General features: G+C 37.8%; 3 protein-coding genes across 3 annotated transcripts in view; 1 reads left to right on the forward strand and 2 right to left on the reverse strand.

The window, feature by feature from the left end:
• The window catches only part of LOC142354505 (large ribosomal subunit protein bL19m-like), a 91,667-nt gene that overhangs the window by 65,962 nt on the left and 2,446 nt on the right, over window positions 1–23,259 (reverse strand). The gene's annotated exons all lie outside the window — the stretch shown is intronic.
• Window positions 1–23,259, forward strand: part of LOC142354506 (chromobox protein homolog 3-like) — a 572,284-nt gene that overhangs the window by 54,120 nt on the left and 494,905 nt on the right. The window lies entirely within an intron of this gene.
• Window positions 10,794–13,713, reverse strand: LOC142353903 (autophagy-related protein 9A-like). Its single transcript, XM_075406132.1, has one exon. The coding sequence runs from the start codon at window positions 13,545–13,547 to the stop codon at window positions 10,932–10,934; it is 2,616 nt and encodes an 871-aa protein (XP_075262247.1). The 5' UTR covers window positions 13,548–13,713; the 3' UTR covers window positions 10,794–10,931.

Here is a 23,259-nt window from a genome sequence, read left to right on the forward strand (position 1 = left end):
TAGACCTTTGGTCCTAACTGGCAAAGGAGTACAAACTGAACAAGGGAAGTAACGAGTTGGCTGAACAACCGACTCCATAGATGACCGAATTTGACCCAGATTCAGAACTTCAAAAACTTGAATTGTCGACCTTTCGTCTGTTTTAACTTGCCGCAATTGAAGAACACCGTTTTTACTTTGAGACGTTATGTTCTCTGCTGCCTTAGATTTACGTTTAACAGCTTGCGGGTTCCCCGGATTGCCGCACGCAGAGTTCTGGCTACTAGTCGGTGCTTTTGGGCTTTCACTTCTTGAGTTAGAACTAACAGGATTTGTCTTGGATTGTGCTGGTTCAGTTCCAATAGTCGTCGTGGTTGTTCTTCCTTGCTTCCCGCTAGGCGACACTGGTGACCGTTTCAAAGGAATCTGCTGCAACTTTGGTGATGGGCTTTTTTCACGCCGACATTGTTCCTCTAACCGCGAATTTGTTCCTGAAGAACTTTCAATCGCAGCTAAGGCTAGCGAATCAGATCGAAGCCTTGCGACCGAGGAAACCTCGGAAACTCTTATTGAAGATTCTTTTTGTATTTCAGCATGTGTAGGTGTTTGGGGACTAGCATCGGTGCTGTTATTTGCTGCCGAGGATTCCGCGGTATCAGCCGACCGGAGATCATTTCTGGCCCGAATCAATTTTAGTTTTGTTTTGATGGTTTTGCGAGGAGCGGCTCTTATATACCCACTATTTTCGCTCGAGTTAGAGGTGCTGACACTAACAGATGACGAAGAAGTCACAGGGTTGTTTTGATTGATCACATTTGCAGAGCTAGAATCCAAACCACTATCAACTGATTCAACCGAGGTAACCATTGATGACGTCTCGGAAGTATCTGTCGCAGTTTCGTTATTGTCAGTATTTTCAGAACCTGACCCTCGGGATTCAACGGGTATCCGTGACGGAAGAATGTTTTCGTGCACCGGAATCTCTTTTGGATTTGAACCCGCAAAAGTTAGAAGACCGTTGGTTGATGTGCCGGGATTCGACACTGCTGATGTCCGGTTCGGGAACTCGTGTCCAGAATCAGATCCTGAATCTTCAATAACACATCTAGGAAGTCTTTGCCCATTATGAAGACTGTTTTCACTTGGTTCGCGTTTCAGTTCTGGAATTTGCGTTGTTGCAGTTGAGCTCTGGTTCAATACGATTACTGAATTACTTGGCAAATTAATGCCACCGAGATTTTTGTTAGCCTGGACTGGCTCCATTGATTGCTTGGGCTCTGCCAACGCCCCATTTGTTAATTTTTGTGAAACATGTTGCTCACCAGAAGTTGTTTCGTTAGTAGTTGGAGGCGCGTTTTCAATATCCGCGCCCGGGCTAGGTCTCTCCACTTTGACTGTAGTGACTCCCAACTGAGCCTCCTGACTCTTACTCACTGGATCTTTAGCAGTATTCGACTGAACATTCAGACTTTTCATCTCAGGTGCCACAGAATGGGTCAATCTTTCATTTTTATCCTTGCAAATATGGGAATCAACAGTTGGATTCCGGCTCGCAATTTCTGAGTTTTCGGTTCCTCGAACATCAGATCCAGGTTCATCCTCAGGACTCAACAATTCGCAATCAACTGTGATACAATCAGTGGAAAAATTGTTGTCAGCTAATAAAGACTCTTCGGTTTGAGAAAAAGCATTCTTCATTACAGGTGCCATAACTTTATAATGAACTGTAATTTCCTTGTCATTAACTTCGTGGAAACATCGCTTTTCAATCAGCACTTTTAGTTCCATAAGCGATGTGTAGATGTCATTGTAACTAATACTAGTACCATTTTTCCATGCATTGCATAGATAATGGACCCAAGCATTTTCGTCAAACTCATCAGCGCCCATTTTTACAACCGGTCGTGGGGGGCCCAGCCCAGTCGACACAGCTAGACCAGTTCCCGACGTCGGGTCAATACTAGCAACTGTCGTACTCTCACATGTTACCGAAGCTTTCGCGTACTGTCTGCCAGTAAGACTGTCTTTGAAGGTAGTATTCAGTTTTGTCCCAAATACAAGTTTGTTCAGGGGGGCCTTGGCTTTGAACTGTCCGATCAACTTCGTGTTCTTCTCAAGCTCAGAAATTGGCTGCACTGTAGCCGGGAATTTTACCTCCATTTTTTCAGTTGCCTGCTATCCTTTTTGTCCAATTTTTTTCTTCAAACTTAACTACATTTTTGTATTTTCACAAGTAACTCAATTCAGGTAAACAAATGTCAGTGGTTCTATAATTGGTCATCAGAACTCTAAAACAAGAAAATTCAAAGGCAGTCTGAAAGGAAGTTGTGAATATCCTCGTTGACTGTCCCCTCCATCGCAATGTTTATATTACTCATAAACCCATATTATGCTTATTTGGAGAAATTAATTCTTCCCTTATGAAAGCTGCTGGTTAAAAAATCAGAGTTAATTCACATTCTGTCATAAAAACACTACTGAAGTCGTTGGGCTAATCGTTTTCGGTAGAAATTGACAAATTGTTTAAAAACTACTGAGAAATTTATGAAGAGCAAGTGGTCACAAAACAAGAAGGCTGATTATAGGTTTGAAAGCGCCCCATCAAGTACAGATTTTTCATCGTCATTAGATAACTTAAAAAGCGACGTTGTCGCATCTACAGAAACCTCTGTTAATGTTAACTGTTGTTTGCTTCCATTTAATACCAACAAGTCAATTCAAGATCTTTCAGTTTGTGATTATCATCACCATCGGCAAAGAGTACAGTCACGTAAATTTTAGGAGCGCAAATCAGATCATTTATCAATATCAAAAAGAGTAGAGGACCCAAAATCTGCATTACGCTGTATATCCAACATCTCAAGGGTTAGATGACAATGGATCCCTCGCCAAGATCAAGCGTGTTTTTTTTTCAAAAAAAAAAAACAAATTACATCCCTTGTCCAGAAAACCAACACAAACGGCGTAAGTCAACGACATTATCTTCAACAGAACACAACAGCGTAAGAGCTTCGGTATCGTCAATTTTCAACGCAAAAAGTATTTGGTATCATCATTTTTGAACTCGAAAGATTCGGTATCGTCCTCCTTGGATGCAAGAGAGATCCGTTATTGTCGTCTTTGGACACAAGATTCGTCATGTTCGCTTTTAGAAGATTCGCAAGAGATTCGGTATCATCGTTTATGGACGCAAGAGAGGTTCGGTATTGTCGTTAGTGGATGCACGGGATTCGATATCGTCGCTTTTGAACGCAAGGGACATTTGGTATCACCGATTTTGAACACAAGAAAGATTCGGTATCGTCGCGCTTGGACGCACGAGAGATTTGTTGTTGTCGTCTTTGGGTGCAAGATTCGTCATGTTTGCTTTTAGAAACATTGAGGTGCGCATTGTAGTTATTGGATACAAGAGATTGGTTATTGTAGTTTTTGGACGCAAGAAAGATTTGGCATCCCCGCTTTTGAACGCAAGAGATTCAGTATGTTGGGTATTTTTGATTGCAGGTATATTTGAATTTAGACATGAGAACGTGTCGTTTTTTCATACCAAAAACGAGTTTTCTGTTTACAATGTCAAACGTTATGATAGCGTTTTTTTTGCAGGAAATTCAACCGTACCGCTTAGAAAAAAAATTCTGAAAGACTGCAAATTATTGATAATTCTTCTTTAGGTCGTCACAAAACCGGTTGAACGGATATAAATTTCTTGGTTGCTTTGAATTTAAAAATTTAAAAGCTGTTGAACATTGATGTGAATTTCGACTAATTCACATTCACATAGTTTTGATATATTCTATGGTTCTCCTTCTTTTCACCCCTATTCATTTAACCCTCTATCATTTACCCCCATTTTTTCACCCCTCTATCATTTAACCCCTCTATTATTTCACCCCTCTATCATTTCATCCCGTCACTTAGCAGTCGACATTAAAGGCAAGTTTTGTCATAATTAGATGGATAAATTAATCCCACGTTCGGTTGTGATAGTTTCATATCAAGTCCCACGGGCCGCTGAGGCATGGCCATGGTCCGCGAGGCATGGCCAAATGATTATATTGCTAATTTAATTATCCTTATTTTATAGAAAGATTAAAATCGGGGTGAAATGATAGAGGGGTTAAAAGATAGAGGGGTTAAATGATACAGTGGTGATTAAATCGGGGTTAAATGATAGGGCGTTAAATGAATAGGGGTGAAAAAGCGGGAAATCATATTCTATGACTGTAGTTTACAAGCAAAGATATTGACAGTTGGTTACGGTTGAATCCGAATAAGCCGACCGCTTTTGTTCGATCTACTGTAAAAGTGGATCTTTTCTACAGACCGTGGAGCTTCCCTGTCAGTCCGTGGTAGGAAAATGCACAAATAAATAGTTCCTGGTACTTCTCTCAACGATAAAAAATCTAGCTTTTTTTTAAAAAAGACGATACCAAAATTCTTACGTTTAAAACCGATGATACCCAATTTCTCTTATGTTAAATACCAAATAAAAAAGGCGATACCGACGTAGAAATCATAAGGTCTAAGTCGTTTTGAGCTAGATAAAAAACGACGATACCAACGATAATTATCTTTGAAAGCAGACAATTTCTCGACTAGGGATAACACTCAAATAATAGATTCTTTAAGATCTGTACAAAAATTGTGTCATAAAATAAAAGTTTGAATAACAATTATGCATGATCATACTCAGTGCTTATTTAATTTGATGTTCACTCATTATATTTCAATAATCAGGTCCAGAGCCGCTGAGGCGTGGTCGTGACCGCATTATGAATTAATTGACCAAAATAAAATTCAGATCAATAGTCTTTCTGGTAAACTGAACTATCGGGCGAAAAACTACGTTCGTAAATTAGACCCATTGAGCAATTTGCTATTGGCTATGATAAATCAGTCATCTGGAATCAATCGCATTGAAAAACATTCTTAACCAATCTTCTTGAAATCAATTCATTTAATTTCAAACAAAATGTCTAGCAATTATCTGGGTTATATGGGCTCTTTTAGGTGGTTTCTCGCACGAGCGGTCTAACATTTCGTTCAAAACAAAGGAATGAGCCCGTGTGCATTAAACCGAAATGGTTTTCAACTTTTAAAGCGGAAAGTGTGAATTTTTTCGCTTTAAAAGCTTATTGAAAATATCAAATCAAACTCATCCCAAGACCAAAATTTTATAAATGCGAAACAAATTTCCAATAAGTTTTTTTCGAGACAGCAAAAACACAGTGATTGTAATCATTCAGTGAAAATCCTCTCAATTTTTGAAACTTGAGCCACCAGGAAATTGTGTCACTTTAAAAGGGAGTCACCCGGTCACATTAACAATAAAATTTTGCCAGAAACTAAAAATTGTTTTGGAAACAGAGCAAGCAAATGCAAAACTTAGAAGCACAATAAAAACTGAGACAATTTATTTTGTTTTCTACACCAATAGGGACGAATCTTATTATTCTTAATTCGTTTCATTTCTAAGAAATATTAGCACCTTCCTGGCTGAAAAAAACCAGTTCATTTAAATTACGTTAGCTAAACTCGACAATCTGAAACTGAAAAAAACTGACCAGAGATACGATGACTGTGCGCTGAGAAATTTAATCAGTTTTGCGTATTTAAAATTACGCTTTAGCAACGGTGACAGAAATTTAATAAGCGGCTAATGTTGAACAATGAGACCATCGGTAGCGTACATAGAGCTTACACGATCTCAAAAGCTCTTATTTCGGTCGATTAAAAGTTACATGTTTGTGCAACCAATAACGAGCACCAGCATTGAGATGATTGGTTCAAAACTGCATTTTTGTTCAAAAGTAGCAATTACAGATCAATATCTGAAGAGAATTAAAAGCATTGAGGAAAAAATTACTTTTCAAAATAATTTTCTTTTCAAAACAACTTCATAGCCAATTTAAATTCTAAAAACAAACAAAATTAACATATTAATGGAATCTTAATAGTTGTGCGCCACTTGAATTGAGATCGCTAGAAAAGCGGTAAGTCAGCAATAAGTCAAAATTAAACGAAAATTGGATTAGGTCCACAAAAAATAACTAAAACCTGTACTGTCATACACACTACTAGGCAGTGGAGCCCCCAAAAAACCCTCAATATAGTTTATTAAGATTGGCTATACTTTTTATGGAACATTATTTAATATCGAAAAACAACACTACGACACTTTTATCTCAAAGCATCTTAACAGCGTTTAGTGTAAAATTTTTTACAGCAGTGAGGAGGAACAAAATTCTGAAATAATGAACAAAAATAAAGACCACCAGTCAGTATTTCATCAAAAACTCTTCCAATTTGAATATTATAAGGTCGACGGCTTTTTAAACATACCCAGCAGATTGCGGGAAACAGCCGCCATTGACTCCGATTAGGATTGAAAGCTTATTGATGTACAAGAAAATCTAGTCGACTTTATGTCTTTAATAGACATACTCAAACTTCTTAATGAGAGAATACAATGGCTACTATCAAAACAAAGCAGCAATAGAGATGGTAACTTAGACCTATAAGAACAGAGTTTAAGTACCGATCATCTAAAATTGGGCGTTATAGGTTTTTCGGGTTTCTACTTTCGATTTCGTTTTTATGACTTCGTTCATTTTACATTGCTCTGCTGGGCAACTGCTGTTTAAAAGCACACTGAGCAGAATGAGCGAAGGATGAAATAAACCTGGAATATTATAACAGATTTTATGCAAAATTTCTAAAAACCGGCAAAATGAGGTATAGCGAAACAAATTTTAAGTTGAAGTAGAAGAAAAATAGCAGGACAAGCTAACTACAACCCAAAATGAATCAATTATTTAAAAAATGTCAATTTTACATCAAAAACAAACTAGGACAGTCGACAATGGCCATGCGCCCGTGCTATATGCGGAAAAATATAAACAAAGAACAAATAGAAAACTTTTTCCAATATTCAAATTGTTAATAATAAATAATAATCACCAAAAATGGCAACACTTGATAAAAATATCTTCTCTACAAATCCTCAGAAAAAATACAGAATTCGACAACCTTGTGGAAATCAATGAGAGAAAGGCGGAAGCTAAAATTAGCGAAAATATTTGAAAGTCAGTGCCGTCAAATTAAGAAAACAAAGCCGGCATCTCTAAACACTGCCTAAAAGTAGGAGCCAATAAAATGGCAAACTTACGCCGCACTAGATGGATAATGATAACCCCCAGTTTGAAGACTAACTGATAAGACCATGAAGACTAACTGATAAGACCACGAGAACAACGAAAGGATGCAAGATTGAAAAATCAACATTTATTTTTTTCAAAAAGAGTCAAAATTACGACAAAAACTGTTATAAGCTCGAGTAACTAATTCGAATCACCTATCCTTAACCGAAGCCTGTCATAAGTGAGACTGAATGATAACAATATTTCCAAAAAAAAATTAAAAAACTAGCTATTGCTTTTTGGGAACAAATAGAGTAAAAGTCACAGAAAGAAAGAGCTTCCAGACTGAACCCAATATTTCGACAAAAAATCCTCACAATGTCATCCGATGAGATCTGTCCTTAAGGAATATTGTGATAAGATAGCACCAAGTACAAAAACTAGAAAAAAATCAAAATTCAGTAACAATTTTTGAAACTGGACAACGTATCAATCATAACGCTAATAACAAGGAGTATAATAACCACCAGCTTGGAGACTAAGCAATAAGACGAGAAAAACAACAGATGGATTCAAGATTGAAAATCAGCATTTATTTTTTTCAAAAAGAGTCAAAGTAGAGATAACGACTGTTATAAGCTCAAGCTACCAATTAGAACAACTTATCCTTAACCGATTAAGCCTGTCATCAATGAGACTGAATGATGACAAACAATTTTTGTGTAAAAGATATAAAAATTCCCTAATGCTTTTTGGGACCAAATAGAGTAAAAGTCTAAGAGAGCAAAACTTCCGGACTGAACCCAGTACTTCGATAAAAACAATATCACATTGTCACTCGATGAGATCTGCCATAAATGAAGATTGTGATAAGATAGCATAAAAACAACAAATACTCAGAAATTCATTAAAATTTTATGGTAATGGACAGCGAATAAGTCATAGATAGCAAACTTTTTACCAGAAAATATTGATTCAAAATAGTTAAGCTTCCTTAGCAGCAGATAAGATCTGTCATTAGTGAGACAGATAAAACAAAGATCAATATAACTCAAAAAAGAAAGTCATAGAAACCACAAACTAAGAATTCGTATCCTTAATTATGTTCGTTTATACTTCATTAGCAACCAATAAGACCTGTCATTAATAATACTAAGTGATGAGACAAAGACTTAAAATGGCGAAAATCAGATATACACTGATATTTTTGACAAGCAGCGTCAGAGTAATAAAAAGCATTTAGTGCCAGTTGATGAGCTCAAAAAATGCAGATAGGCGGAACTATCACACATATATCATATTAAATGCACTCAAGAGATGAAACCAGAAATCAAATTGCGGCACGGTAAAAAAATCGCCAGTGTGACTAAAAACTCCAATTTAATTTGACTTCTGACGTGAAAACGCCAAAAAAGTGTGAGCATATCTTTAAAATAATACTCCCGAATGCGCTCGAAAAAAATCACTCTAACCAACCACTTTAACTTCATTACACTATTTAATTTAAAACAACAAACAAACAAATTATCTGGGAAAAAGCAGATTATAAAAATTATTTCTAGGACAATTTTCATAAGTTACGACTCCAAAAACATTGTTCAAAACACTGGTATGATTTAATTGTGTTAACAAAAGAAAATAAAACATAGCCAATGACATATCTTAAAAAAGGAGAAAAACCTAGCAAAAAAGGAATCAAAGGACAAAATCTGTTCAAAGAAACCTGTTCTTCAAAATTAAAAAATTCCCTAAAAATTGCAAAGTCTGCTAACGCACCATAAGAAAGTTACTGCTGAATCATTGAGCGCTCGCCAGACACCAAAACGCTGTGTGAAACACTGAAAACCTTGACAAAAAGTAAAAACTACAAAACGCAGAATTGATTCATTGTATGAAAATATGAGCCATGAAACCTTTAGTTGATTTCATTTGGTAACGATGCCCATAAGGCAACCCTTATGGAACAATTGCGCATGAAAAATTCTTGAAGGCAGACAACATAGCCGGCAGCTTGCCGGAAAATAGCGGTTATAGACGCTTGTGGCCTTCCATGAATTGATAGATCGACCATGACAGATCGACCACCAACCCTTTAATAGACCACTAGACTTTTTGGGTTAGATTCGGACTGTCATTTCATGAGACACATACGCTCTATAAGGAAAAATCCCTAATAGAGCTTTTTCAAAATTAATACTCGAAATCAAAAACTCAGGGCTCTAAAACTCAAGAATCAGGGCATATACGTTTGGCACTACTTGGATGCACACTTGTGATCTTTAACTAGTAAATGCTCATAAAAATTGAAGTTCATTAAGTGATTATAGAAGTCATTTTTTTGAGTGAGGTAAGTCACGCAATTGACCTAAAAGCAGAAAAGACGCCACACAAATTTTAACTGCAAAGCAGTAGAAGTCACTGAAGTCATTGAAAGTCAAATACGAAACAAAAATCTGTCAAACGAAGTAAACAATAATTAGGAGCGCAATAATAACCGCCTGGAATTGCTGACGCGGCTATTAAAAAACTGAAAAATTAGGCAAAAAAATTAGGCAAAAAAAAAACAGAAAAATTACGTATAAAATTGCTCAAAATTAGCCTGTTTCCTTCAACTCAAACAAACTTAAAATGAATCTCAAAATCAGAAAGCCGCGAAAACAGACAAAAAACAAAAACAGACTCTAACCACAAAAATTACCACACACACACTAAAATATAAAAAAGTCAAAAGCCCCTAAGAGTCTAAATACGGCGAAATCACGAAAATAGCTCAAGATTTCAGAAAAAACTAATATATGATTGATATCAAAAATGCTCCCAAAAGTAAAATTACATGTTTATATGAATTTAAAAACCACCATTTTACCTGAAAAAGTTAAAACTAAAGAACCGAATAACGTTGGAAAAAATGCTCTCGAATGACATGCAGGAAAAGTTAATTCAGGGGCTGCAGCCTAAATAAATTTTTCTTTATGTGTACAAAAACATCAGACAAAGGCCGGATTCGAACCCCAGCCTCCTGCGTTCGATTCCGTAATCTCGACAGAGGTATTAAACACTCGGCTACCAGGGCCTTGTAACCGTCTTTTTAACAATCGCTTTTGTTTGAACAGCAAACTTTATTTCGGAGTGAGAGCATTTGAAATCGCTCAAAAATGAAGAAAAGCATGAAAAAGTCACTTGAGAAGTCAAAGATTATTCTAGAAGAAAAGTGTAAAACCATCAAACAAAAAATTGCATAAAAGACACACGTTTACAATAATTGCTTCTCATTCGAGAGCAATTAAAAAATCTTTCGAAAAAACCGCACGTTATCAAAATAATTCGCTCTTAGCTACTTATGTACACCTACTTTTCTCGCGCTCTCTCTATCTCTCTAAAACGCAACATGAACAGAATATATATATATATATATATATATATATATATAAATATAAATATATATATATATATATATATATATATATATATATATATCTTAGCTCTTTAATTCGTTCAGCCTTTTTGACCCAGACATTTAATTTTCACGAGCGGCATTGACTTTTAACATCCTTTTTTAAATACGCTCCAAAAATTTACCGATAAAAAGATAAAAAGACGCTCCACCAATATACCTCTTTGAGCCTGAAAAACCAGCTGAGCATTTAATTCCTCCCGAAATTCGAGGGCTCAGAAAAAGATTGAAATCTAGTTAAAATTGTGAAAACAACTGTACATATACTACCTCATTTGCAGTTAATTTAAGAGCATTAAATTAGTATGAAATGGCTTAACTACTTGAATGAATGATAAATCTAACTAAAACTCGAAAAGTCAGATAACGCTTTCTGGAGGAGGTTTGTCCAATGGACGAAGAGTGAAATCAAACTCTTCGAAATGAGATCCAAATCCAACAGCAGCATCCGGATCTCCAAAATTCCCATCGTCAGTCGAGATTCCGTTGAGGTCACTGGATTGGGGAACTGCCAAGCTTGGGGAAGCAAACAGGTACCTGTTAGTTGTGCTGGAATTCTGTTGATTTGAGCTTCTGTTTGTGTTGATTTCATCGTCTACAGTTTGAAATGAGTCCGAGGTAATGACACACTTGCTAGCCGCGTTCTGATGATATCTCTCGTGCAATTTGAGAACAGTTGCCGACATTTCAACACTCAGAACATTGTTTACGCTTGGATTCGTGTCTCCCTGTGACGATAGGATACCTGATGTCACTTGATTCTGATTGGCCAATGAGGCAGCCAATGAGAGCACAGATTGTTCTGAGATGACCTGATTGTCTGGCTCAAAGTTTGAATGTTGTGACACGTACACACTAGCCGCCGAATCCGAAGTGGTATTGACCTGTTGCAGTGGACCAATTTTAGCTGCAATCCCAGGACCCTTTAGAGGCAAGTTGGTTTGAGCGCCCTGGCTGGACGAATTCCTGCCAAAGGCGGGAGAAATCATGGAAGTATTTTCGAGAACACTTTCTTTAATGGCTGGTGGAATTGACAACGGTTGCATGAACAAACTAGAATTCTGCATAGAATGCAGGAACCCGCTGTTCTCAATATTACGAACGCTAATCATCATACTCGCATCTTTCTTCACTTGACCTTTCAAGTTCGTTAAAAATACCTCAGAAGCTTGATTTGGCCTCCAGTTGGGGTTTGTAAGGGCAAAATTGACCAACGATAGCTCAGTTTTCCCGTCCTCAGATTGCATGGCCTGGGAGGGTCCAACTCGGAATTGGGGTTTGGGGTCTTCGTTTTCCTGGTTTAGATCATCATCCTCGTCGAGCCAATGTGGGTTCCCATGTTTGTTTACGTCAAATTGTGCAAACGAACAGACATCGCCAACGCCTGCTACATCAATGCTGAAGTTTCTCAGAAAGTCTATAATTTCGAGGGCTCGTGGTCGAAACGCAAACAGAAGAATCAACGGTGTCACAATCGGGCTTAGCAACTCTTCCACGAAGAAAACCAACTTCAGCTGGAAAAACTTGGAAAACTCGTCTCTAACGTCAGACGTGTGCGCTTTTCCCCGCCAGGTTGCGGGCATATAATGAATGTGCGCTAGAACACTTTTTAAAAGCAGTTCTGGACAAAATATGAAGTTTTCATCAGGTATAAAGACTCTCGAAACGGCAGTCAAAGCTCCTGTAAAGGTAACCAGAGATATAACATTATCAACTTGCAAAACATCGTCATCAATCATCGTCAGCAGAATTATAACAGCGCAGATAGATCCCGAGAAAAATGCTAAATTGTGCGCGATAATTGACGCGAATGTTGATATAAAACAGTTTAGATACATAGTCGCGGGTTTGTAAGCTCGGGCCAAGCGGGCATTAAACTCGTGTTCCAGTTCGTTATAATGTCGTAAATAAAGCCGACTATATAAAGACCATTTTCGCATTCCGAGGCTGGAAGGATCGCGTTTGATTAAATCAGCATAGCTAAAAAATGAAAGCAAAAGTTGATAGAAGAAAATTAAAGGCGAGAAAACTAGGTTAACTAAACCGGCTAGTAAAATTCGTTTTGATAGCTCATTAGCTAGTTGAATGCGCGCAGCTTTGCGCTTGTAAACGTCTTTCAAACTCCAACTATTGGAAAACGGGGCGCCAAACCCCCAAAATAAAATAAAGCCAAAATTCAGTTTTAAACCTTGGCTCATAAACGTATATTGTCCAAAACAGGGTATGTTGAACTTAACTGGTAGAATGTCTTTATTGACCATGGCAATTTCGTAGTTTTTGAAACGGAGAATTCTCGAATAAATGTCTAAAGAAGTCAATTCTCGCTTGTGGATACACATTTGATGATCGGATTGGACGCGTTTCAAGCGTTCCAAAATATCAAACCAAGTATAATTAGCCAATTCGCTTGTTGGTATTATCAAGGCCGTCTCGTAAAATTGTCGGGTCTCCCAGAATTTCGCCATAACCAGCACAGCCCTAGCCAATCGAAACATCCAAAATAGAAGAGCTAAGAGCTGCAAAGTTTGCATAAAAGTCGAACCACTAGTTAGACATTGATCCAGCGGAAATATGACGTCAGCAATTTTGATTTTTTGAGGATAAGCGAAAGATAGAGTCTTATCTTGAGAAATATAGTTGGTGAGATTTAACGAAATTGTGTCCGCGTAATTGAACAATACTGGGTAATCAATACATTGTATGAGTAAGGTCGACAAAAAAATGACAAAAGCGAATTGGATAAGAGAGAAAACTTCTGAGGTGGCAATGCATAGAAAGCCGTTTCGTTGATGATAAAGATAAACTCGTTTGAAAAAATCGTCCAGATTATCTATATGATGCCATGTTTTAGATATATCCGCAAAATATGTCATTTGTTCATCTTCGAATCCCAGAGTACCTTGCGGTACACCACCAGTTTCTTGATCCTCTGGAAAATCTTCCAATCGTGCGTACTTGGAATTTTTTGGCTGCATTTTGTTTATTTTCTCAGTTCAATATGTTTCACCGTTGATTTTGACAGTGTCAATTCATGCTATCTTTATCTTTGGTACCCTATGCTAGCATTCTGATCTAAAAGAGATAACTGTGCACGAAGTTAAGAAAATCGGATAGTAAAATTATCTAATTTTGCCGCCCCTCTCCCCAGGGCTCTTAGATTTGACACGGGGAAACACTTTTAGAAAATTAACTGGTAGCCTTCGAAAATTAGTTTCTTTGTAAAGCAGGAAAAAACACGCAGATGGATTTAAACGTGATTCTATCAGATTAAAAATGAACACTAAGATTTGTGTGTTAATTTTTTTAACACACAAATCTTAGTGTTAACTTTTGCTAAAAGTATGTTTAGCAACTATTAATATAACGGGCTGCGAAAACGAAGCGAACTTTTCATTGTGAGACGTTTTTTCCTCATCAGAGTTCTTTCCAAATTTTCATTTTCGGAGCTAGGAAGCCCAGTTTATGAAGTCATGTTATAGGGTGGTGGATAACAAACAAAATAACATCCTAAATAGCTGGACAGAGATTCGTAAGATGTCTTATTCCTGCCCTTTATATAAAAAAAACTGATTGAGGCACCCAGAGAATTTTTAAATAGGATATAAGAAGATATTCCTGGCAAAGGCATCTCTTCGTGTTCTGCCATAACCTGGTATTTTTTTATAAAATCTGAATTTATAAATTCTGAGGTTCACAAAGAATATCGCAGCGCCATGTTTTGCTTTACCCACATATCACGTCAATAATTCAAATCGCAAATGATATATTCAAAACCAGATCAGAAAATGTTTACCGATAAAAGATGTGAATAGAATTCGCTGACCAAAAGGTGCCAGTGCGCCGCAGTAAAAATCAGAACACTAAAAAAGAAAAGCATCTTAAAAGTCTAGCGAAGGTAAACTAAATTTAAAGTTATTCCAACAAAATTATGTCGAAATACATTGTTTCAGATACATTGTTTCACAAAAATAGCTGAAGCAATCTTTTCTCAAAAACTCCAAATTAATCTTCCAGTGTTGAGTGCATTACAAGGGTACAAAATAATAATTATTTGACAAAGATAACCCCAATAAATAAATCCAAACTTAACTTCTCAATATGAATTAACAATTAGAATAGGTAGTCACTCGACAAAACTCGGTTATTTTTATTAAAGCTTTTAATTCAAAAAATGTCTACAGCGGATTTAACAGATATGGCTGAATTAATAGAAAAAGAATAGACCAATTTTCAGCCTGATTTTAGCGAAATGATAATTTTTAGAAAAAAAAGTTTTGGCCCATTTTTGAGTTTGTTTTGCAAATTAATTGAGATCAAAAGAAAGAAATTCAGGTGTCAGGATTGGTTAATTTTGAGAAATGCAAAAATACGCATCGAACTTTAACATATTAAGAAAAAATAAGCATTTTAGAAATAGCCGAGGAAAAAAGACTTGAGAGCAATCGAAAAGTTGCGTATAAATATATTTCTATACTTCAGAATGGTTTTGGATCGAACTTATTTTTTAAGTTTGTTTTTTGTTCATATTTGATCAAGTTTCAGCCAGCAAAAAAAAAACAAAAACATTGACCACAAGCAGCGCCATCTACTTCAATGGCAATTATTATATAGCTCTCATTTGCAATCCACATAATTTGATCTTTTTGAGCGTCGTCTTAAAGATATGCTCGAATTTTGATTACTTTAGATGTCAAAATCCTAGCATAAATTAACTACACCGAGAAAATAGCTGAGAATTATTGGAATAGCTGTTTAGAGTTACGGTGCGAAACGGTAATCTAGATAGGAAAGATTTTTGAGAGAACTTAGCTTCGTTATTTTGACCACTGTTCTCACCATTCCTTTTTTCTCTGTTTGTTTTCTTAACTACTGATGTTATGATGCAGGGTTTTGTCCATTTCCAATCGCAATGGTATAAATCAGTTTATAAGATTCTTATTATTTTCGAACTTTGGAGAAAACTTATCTTGTTTTATTTTTATTTGTGCTCCTAATTAAAGTTAATTTTGGCGATTTGTGTGGGATCAACAATGGCAGCTCCTTTCGTTTATGCAATAAACAAGAGCTTCCTCTGTTCATCGGTTTAAAGTCTAGGCTTTTGATTACATTCATTTTCCTCGAAATTTTCGGCTATTTTCTTAAAATTTTGTCCGAATCTGTTTCTACATTCTACTGGTCCTTCGTAATATTGCTGCAATCAGATTTGTTTAACAGTATAAAACAATTCTGTTTTCCATACAAGTCAGTTTTCCATACACTTGCAATTTTAATTAGTTTCGATATACTTTAATCAGAAAAAAGTTTGAACTTTTTATTCAAAAACAGCGAACATTGAAATTTTTTAGGCTCTTATGTTTTTGTATTTTTTCATAAATCACTTTAAAACAGATTTTTATTGTTGAAAGCTTTTTCCGCAGAAAGGGTGTAATCTTTGGTCGTGCTTCAAAGCCTGACAATTATTTTCAGAAGCGTCACTGAATTCACTGCTTACCCTCATTCAACGTCTGCATAATCACTGGCATTCCTTATTTTGAAAAAGTTTGGTGTGTAATCTCTTATGGCGCTCAGTTTAATCAACATCGCAAGATAATTTAATTTGCCAATTAAAATGACAACAGCCTTAGCAAACGTTTTCATAAGATCTTTTCTAAAATTTTCAATTGATTTACCAAATATTGTGTCTTGTAATTGAGTAACAAAAATACAGAGGCATTTTTGCAGTTCCACATCTTTTACAACTTTTTTCGTGAAATCAATTTCACTTCTGATTACCAGTCTCGACGCGTTATTCTTCCCAATACCCTTTTAAGAGACGTTGATTGCTCAGCATGAAGAACCTAGAACACCATTGGTCAATTTTGTTATCGGGTTGTTAATTTTTAACGATAATGAAAATAGCTTCAGTATATGCTATGTCTGCAATTTGGAAAGCAAACATTTCCGACACCAAAAGACTGCAATGGGAAAAGTTTAATTAAAACCGTGCACGTTATTAGAACAAAATCTCTTGTCTCCGATTAGCAGAGAGAGAGAGAGAGAGAGAGAGAGAGAGAGAGAGAGAGAGAGAGAGAGAGAGAGAGCGAAAGAGAGAGCGAGAGGGAGAGAGAGTCAATTCTTATCTTTTACCAGTTGTATGCGATTTTTCAGCTTGGCTTATATTGCCATTCATTTGCTACGTTGAACTTAATTATTTAGGTGAGATGTAGAACTTCAAAATGTACTTATGTTCTGGTAAGTTTGTGCAACTCATTTTCAGAGATCTAACAATGTCCAGTTGTCTTCTGTCATTACTTATTTTTATGTATGTAAACTGGGCCTCCAGAACTACGATCTAAGTAGTCGTTCTTCTTATTCGTGTCCACTCCACAAGTACAACTTCAGACTCACTCAACTACATTTCCACATACCTCTGAGGACCGTCCTCGTTGTACCACAGGTCAAAGATAGTCAGCGGTCTCGGGCATTCAAACAATTGACCATGTCCTTTTCCTTTCCACATAGGGTTCATGTGGGGCCGGTAATCTACCCCCATTAGTGGCGAGTTGAGCGGCATCGTCCAGCACAGCTAGTTTCTGGTGAGGGGTGATTTGGTCGCCTTGCACTTCAGAAACAAGTTTTCACTTCTTGCCTCTGTAATTGTTGATTGGTATATTTAGGGGGCCAGTCTGTGATAGGAAACAGCGTCGCGACTGAAGTCGTAGCGGTGCTGCGGTCTTTCCAAACATTGGGTGTTGTTGATCAGTCGTTTGCTTCCGTCTTTCTTCTCTCGGAGCTGCCTCCGGCGTATGTTAGGTGGAGATATACCAGGCAGTTTATACAAATGCTGTACCTTCGTCGTCTGCCGACAACCAGTGATTCTTCCCATTGTCTCATGTACCATGATGTCGACTTGCTGCGCAATGGGATGACCTATACCAGAGCGGCGAATCATATTCAGCGGCTGATATTGCGGGATTTAGGGCCGATGTGTAGAGTTCTTGAATTAGCTCCGAACCTCGATGTCGTTAGAAGCCGTGGAAGGCTATTTCTACCTCGACTTTCGTATATTGAGGCAGTGTGTTTGGAACTCCGTGTTCGGTCCAGAACGAATTTTAGATATTCGGGTTGGCGTTTATGTGTAAGCTGCATTCCTTCCCAGACTATTTTGAGTTTTCGTTTTACCGATTTCTTATTCAGATGAAAGAGAGAAACCTCTGTTTTCTCACGGTTCGGCTTCAAATTGATGTTTTCGTAGTATTCGCTTATTTCATTGAAAACACTATGCACTTTCTGTTCAATGTTCTTGGTACCTGGATCTTGAAGGTTATCAGCAAGAATGAAGTTTCGATATCCAGAGGTTGGTAGTCCGTGTAGACATCGAACAGCAGAGGTACTAGCACGCAACCCTGTTGCACCCGTTCTTTTGTCCGCCATCTGCTCCTCCTGCTGTCTACAACAAAGTAGAACCTGCGGCTTGTAAGCAGTTGACGGATAACTCGACAGAGTTTCGTATCGCCGACTAGTTCGCGTAGCTTCCGTAGCAAGAGCTGATGACTGACTACCGTATGCAGGTCCAAAACATTTCCAGTGTACATTTTCCTTTGGTAGCCATTTTCTATATGTTTGGTGAGATGCGGATCTCTGCCGGTTGTAGATTTCCCAGGTCTGAAGCCCGCTTGCTCCCTAAACATGGGCTCGACAATGTGGGGTCAGTCTCTGACGTATTGTAAGTATTATTTTTTCAAACAGTTAATGTATGGCAGAGGCGTGAGAAAGGACGGGAGCGTTTGGGACAGAAAATATCTTTCGCTGGCTTTGGTAGGGCCATAACTTTTGCCTTAGGCCATTCCCTGGGGAGTTTCTGGCTGAAAGAAACTCGAGTAGCCAAGAGAAACCCGCTTCACCCAGATGTTTCGACTGTTCCACACAGGTGTTATCCACCCCTGCTGCTTTACCGTTTTTCATGTCGGCCAGAGCTTTGGTAACTTCGAGAACAAAAATGTCATCCAAGAGAATCGAGCAGTCTGAATCGAGAACTGTGAGCTTTTGTCGGATTTAGAGTTTTATCTTCCCGTTCTTAAGCAGTTGCGATGCAACCTGGCTAGCTGTTACACCCATGGTTGTTCTGCTTGTGGTATTGCCGTTGTTAAGTATTATCAGTTTTTTCCACGCTTTTTGGGAGTCGCGTTGCAGATTGATAAACTTAATGAATGAATGTTAGCAACTCGCGTTGAGCGTTGGCTACTACTCTGGCACAGACTGTTTCGCCCAATTGGTGAGTCTCATTGCTGAATGGTTCTTCGTCAAAACTGCAGCAGTACTCTGTATAAAGTTCTTTGGTGTCACTTGTTAGACCTGGGACGTAATAGGTCTGGCATCCACTTGGTACCAATTGTGAGTTTTATTTAAAACAGTGCGCAAATAAGTTCTTTGTAACGGACGGTTACTAAAACTTATTTTTCCTCGGAAAATGCAAATAAGTTTACTCTCCTTTCAAACATGAGTTACAAAACAGTTCGCTATCAGGCAAATCTCGGAAACTTGATATACCAAAAAAAATGATAAGCTAAACGTTTGATTTTGTCATGGTCGCTCAGAACTCTCAGCATCGCTATAGGGATATCTCCCTATATATTTCATAGGCTCAAAGACTTCCGGCCGCCGTAGGCAAACAGCCAAAAACACTACTGCTTCTAGCTTTATCTAGTGATCAAAAACTGTTGATAACAGTCCTGGCTGCTCGAAAAACTTTACGTTAATTGGTAGATGATGCTGAACTCTGCGTGATCTAGGCAGATTTCAGTTCGAGAACTTTTTGTTGACTTTCGGTAGACAAAATTTACATTGTCCATTTATTTAACGAGGCATCCTATAACAATGTGGCTGCTGTGTCTTTTTGTAAATCTTTGATAGTTTTCAGAAACTCCACGATTTCACAATAGAGTTATAAAGGGGGATATTGGCTGCAACTATCATTTTCGGATATGAAATATGATCATTCAGCGCCCATTTCAGGACTCTTCTGGATTGTTTCGAGTTTGTATGCCGATTGCTTACTGAGGTCAAGACAGGGCGGCGCATAAATTAAGAAGACTTATTCAGCTTTATTGACAGATTTTAGCTTTATTGATAGTTTTTGGAGAGATGTTGAGTTTCTGCAATTTCAATTTAGATATGGTGGTATGTTGCATTGTATGGGTTCAACTGCGAATGTGGGAACATTCTGTGTCATTCGAGCCTCCTAGTTTTAGTTGATAGCTTTAGAGGTAATGTTGAATACAAAATAGCCATGTTCCTCAGAGCTAGAGAGTTCCTTATTGAGTAACTAGCCCACAGAAATAACTATCAAAATCTTTTTACTCGTGTTTGTCAGTGCGTTAACGACTTCATCGATTCTTGGCATGCTAAAATATTGTCAACCGTTGGCTTTCAAATAACTGCATAAAAACATTTTTTAATCTAAAGGACTCGAAGCTCGATCTCAGTCTTCAACGTACCTGGACTACAAAAATGTCACTGTGCAGCTTGACGGCTTAGATATAAATTCTCCATTTCATCAACAATTTGTTCGTTTAGTAGTAGTGGCAGTAGTAGTACAGAAGGATTTAGAACCAGCTTCAAGGGTTTTCAACCAGTTTGCTGGTCCAGTTTAAGTTTTACTGAATTTACACATGGGATTACAGTTTCCGCATCTGCATAGAATTCTCCATGTGCATTTGTTGTAGTTGAATTGACAGAAGTGATAGGTAGTTTTGTCAGCGTCAATTTGTTCATTGCAAATGTTTCCAAATTCCAAGTATTTCTTGACGTTGGACACTAGAATGAAAAGGATCTTAGTTTGTCTAAAAATTCAGATTAAGCAAGTCTCGTCTTCTGTATTCAGAATTCGCCCTTACAGCTTGTCGAGTGCTTTCCAAGCTTGGAGGGTTGTTTTCAGCGTTAATGAGACTATAATCGTACTCTCCTTTCAAAGAGGATAGTAGATACAGGAGGTCGTGCATATCACAGTAGAGGCTCAGTAAGAGCAGGTTTAACCGTTTCATGCTATTTTTCCCAGGTTTCGATGACTCGAGGATCCCTTTTGTGGCAATTTGTTAAACATGTTTACACAAGCCAGCTCTATTCGGTAGCCATGCTTGCGAAGCGTAGGTTACTATGGGACAACATTGTCGGTGTACGCATTGAGTGGCGTGATCCAATTACTTCCTTTTGAGATGTCTCATTTGATTCTGAAAACATTTCATGGCCTTTCTCGCTCTTAAGGAGTTGTCTTTCCAACTTCATTTAGGAAAATAAATTTTATTTCTATTCCATTGTTTCAGTTGCTCGCAGTATGAACATTAATGAAGCAGCATGCTAAGAATGCGTGTACAATTTGTTAAATTCATCCCAGTCAGCTCGTTGGAAGGCAAGTTTATCATCAAATTAGTGATCGGGTGCATGAAATTCAGCAGTGTTTCTGCGTACCTCAACAGCAGTACACAGAGGCCTGTGGTCAGAGCATTCTCGCCGTGGTCAAAGCTGTAGCATGCAATTGACTGGAGGTGAAGAAGTTGTGTTCACGATCCATTCAAGAACTGACTTTTCATAGTCAACTGTGGAAAAGAAAAGCGTCCAATCAGTCTGGTCGAAGTTGATGTCTCCCGTAACGCTAAGTTCACAACACGGCATTTCCTCCAGTTTGATTAGTAGAGATTCCAGAGTGTTGAGGTCCCATCTGTATCGACTCTCTGACGGAGAACTGTAGATGCAACAAACAGTTAAAGTTTCATCCAAAAGCTTTATTTGCACTGCAACATAGTATGGGCGCTCGAACTGAAGGTCAATCAGGTTAGCACTGACAGCAAACATTTCTCGCCACCACTAACACGGTCTTCACTGTTTTCCGAGACGGGCAGCGGAATACCTTTTTTGCCTTTCAGGTCTTTATTATCCATTTGTTCTCTCCGTTTTCTCATACATTCATTATGTATTTTGGCAGCATCAGCGTAAGGTAGATCGATTTTTTGAATCCTGCATAGTCCTTTAGACGATGGGCGCATTTCAAGATGAAATCTTTGATGAATGGGCTTTCAGTGTTGATGCGTCTTTTTAATGGTCGTACCTGCATAGGCGAATGACATTGATGAGGTTGCGGTCAGCTATTTTAAGGTCTTGGAGTATTTCTTCAACCAAGGACGGGGTGGATTAGTTTGTCAGGGGGTTCAGCTGAGGTTTCAGGCATCACTCTGATTAGAATGCCCAAAGAGCTGTTTGCGGGAGAAGAGAGAACCTTCCCTGGCACTACCTTGCCAAATGTTTGTTTGAATGTTTTGGGTTCCGTTTTCTGCATTTGATGAACAACACTTTATACTTTACTGACGCAATCGTACGAGTTCTCGACTTTGGACGTCAAGGCTTCAACTTGTTTTTCAAACTTGAGCATTTGTTTATCTATTTTGGGTATTTGTGCTAAGTTGTGGTCGACTCTGAATTCGTTTTTTCGGTTTGCATTTATTGCAGACGAGGAGGTTGTCTTCTAGCAGGATGAGGACATCTATGGATATCTTGTCAAGCTCATTGAACTCTGGCATGAGGTGCATCACTTTGCCACAAAAGCAACATTGGAATGTGCTGCCTTTGATTTTCTTTTTGAAGGTACGAGTCCTAGAGTTTTATAGGGCTTGAAATGAGGGCCGCAATGTATGTGAAAGTTGTGTGAAAAATTATATGCATTTAAAGGCGGAACAAAAATTTTTAAAAAGTATCTATCGGACTTATGGACAGGACACCATGTCAAAAGACTCAAGTGTACACTGCTCACAGGTGGAAAGCACTCCGGGACAAAAGTCTCAAAGAGATCATTAGTCTTAAGATCCTGATCCCCAAGGGAAAGAACTCTGAGACAAAGTCTGAAAGAGATCCATATGACCTAGATCCGGGTTCTATCACTACCACTACTAGTACCACTAACCTTTTAAATCGTTTTGAGACTGCTCTTGCAATTTCTATTTAGCCTTCCTGCGACGGCTTTGGTTTTGACAATCTTGTCTTGGAGAGATTCAGATTGAAGAAGTAGTAAAGAATGTGCGAGAGCGTTGGCATCTCCTAGTCGTGTGAAAAGACTGAAAACGTGAAGAGGTGTGAAAAGACTGAAAACGTGAAGCGACAGAATGTTCTAGAACAAACGTTAAAACAAAAAAGAGCTTGAGACAACGAATCAAAAAATATGGTCTGAAGAAATCCGGAAACGACTAGAAGTAGAAAGTGACAATCCTCAATCACCTAACGCATATTCCACATAATTATACTAAGCAGTTTGAAACAGGAAAAAATATTAGAAAAGTATCTGACAAAAACAGATACACAACCTGAAAAGTTAAACTTCAGTGGCAACTCCAGAAAAAAAACTATTGGTATAGAAACCTGTTAGATAGTTTGCAACAAAAAATTAACCACTGACACAACACAATAAAAATGGGTTCATAAAAAAACTCTGAAAGGAGATGAGGGACACTTTGAAGTAGAATTCTTAAAAACTCTCTGCAAGCGCTAAATGCCATTCCAAACCATTAATTTGTGAAAATGTTAAATAAAGTCTCTCGTAATTAGTCACCCCACCAAAATTTGTTCGAGAAGCAATAAACAACAATTAAACCATAAGAGCAAAAACGTAAAATAATTAGAAAACTTGTTTAACTTAAAATGATATGTTTCCTGTTTAACTTC

The sequence above is a fragment of the Convolutriloba macropyga genome, chromosome 15, assembly GCF_964194025.1.
Source record: "Convolutriloba macropyga chromosome 15, txConMacr16.3, whole genome shotgun sequence".
Taxonomy (NCBI): domain Eukaryota; kingdom Metazoa; phylum Xenacoelomorpha; order Acoela; family Convolutidae; genus Convolutriloba; species Convolutriloba macropyga.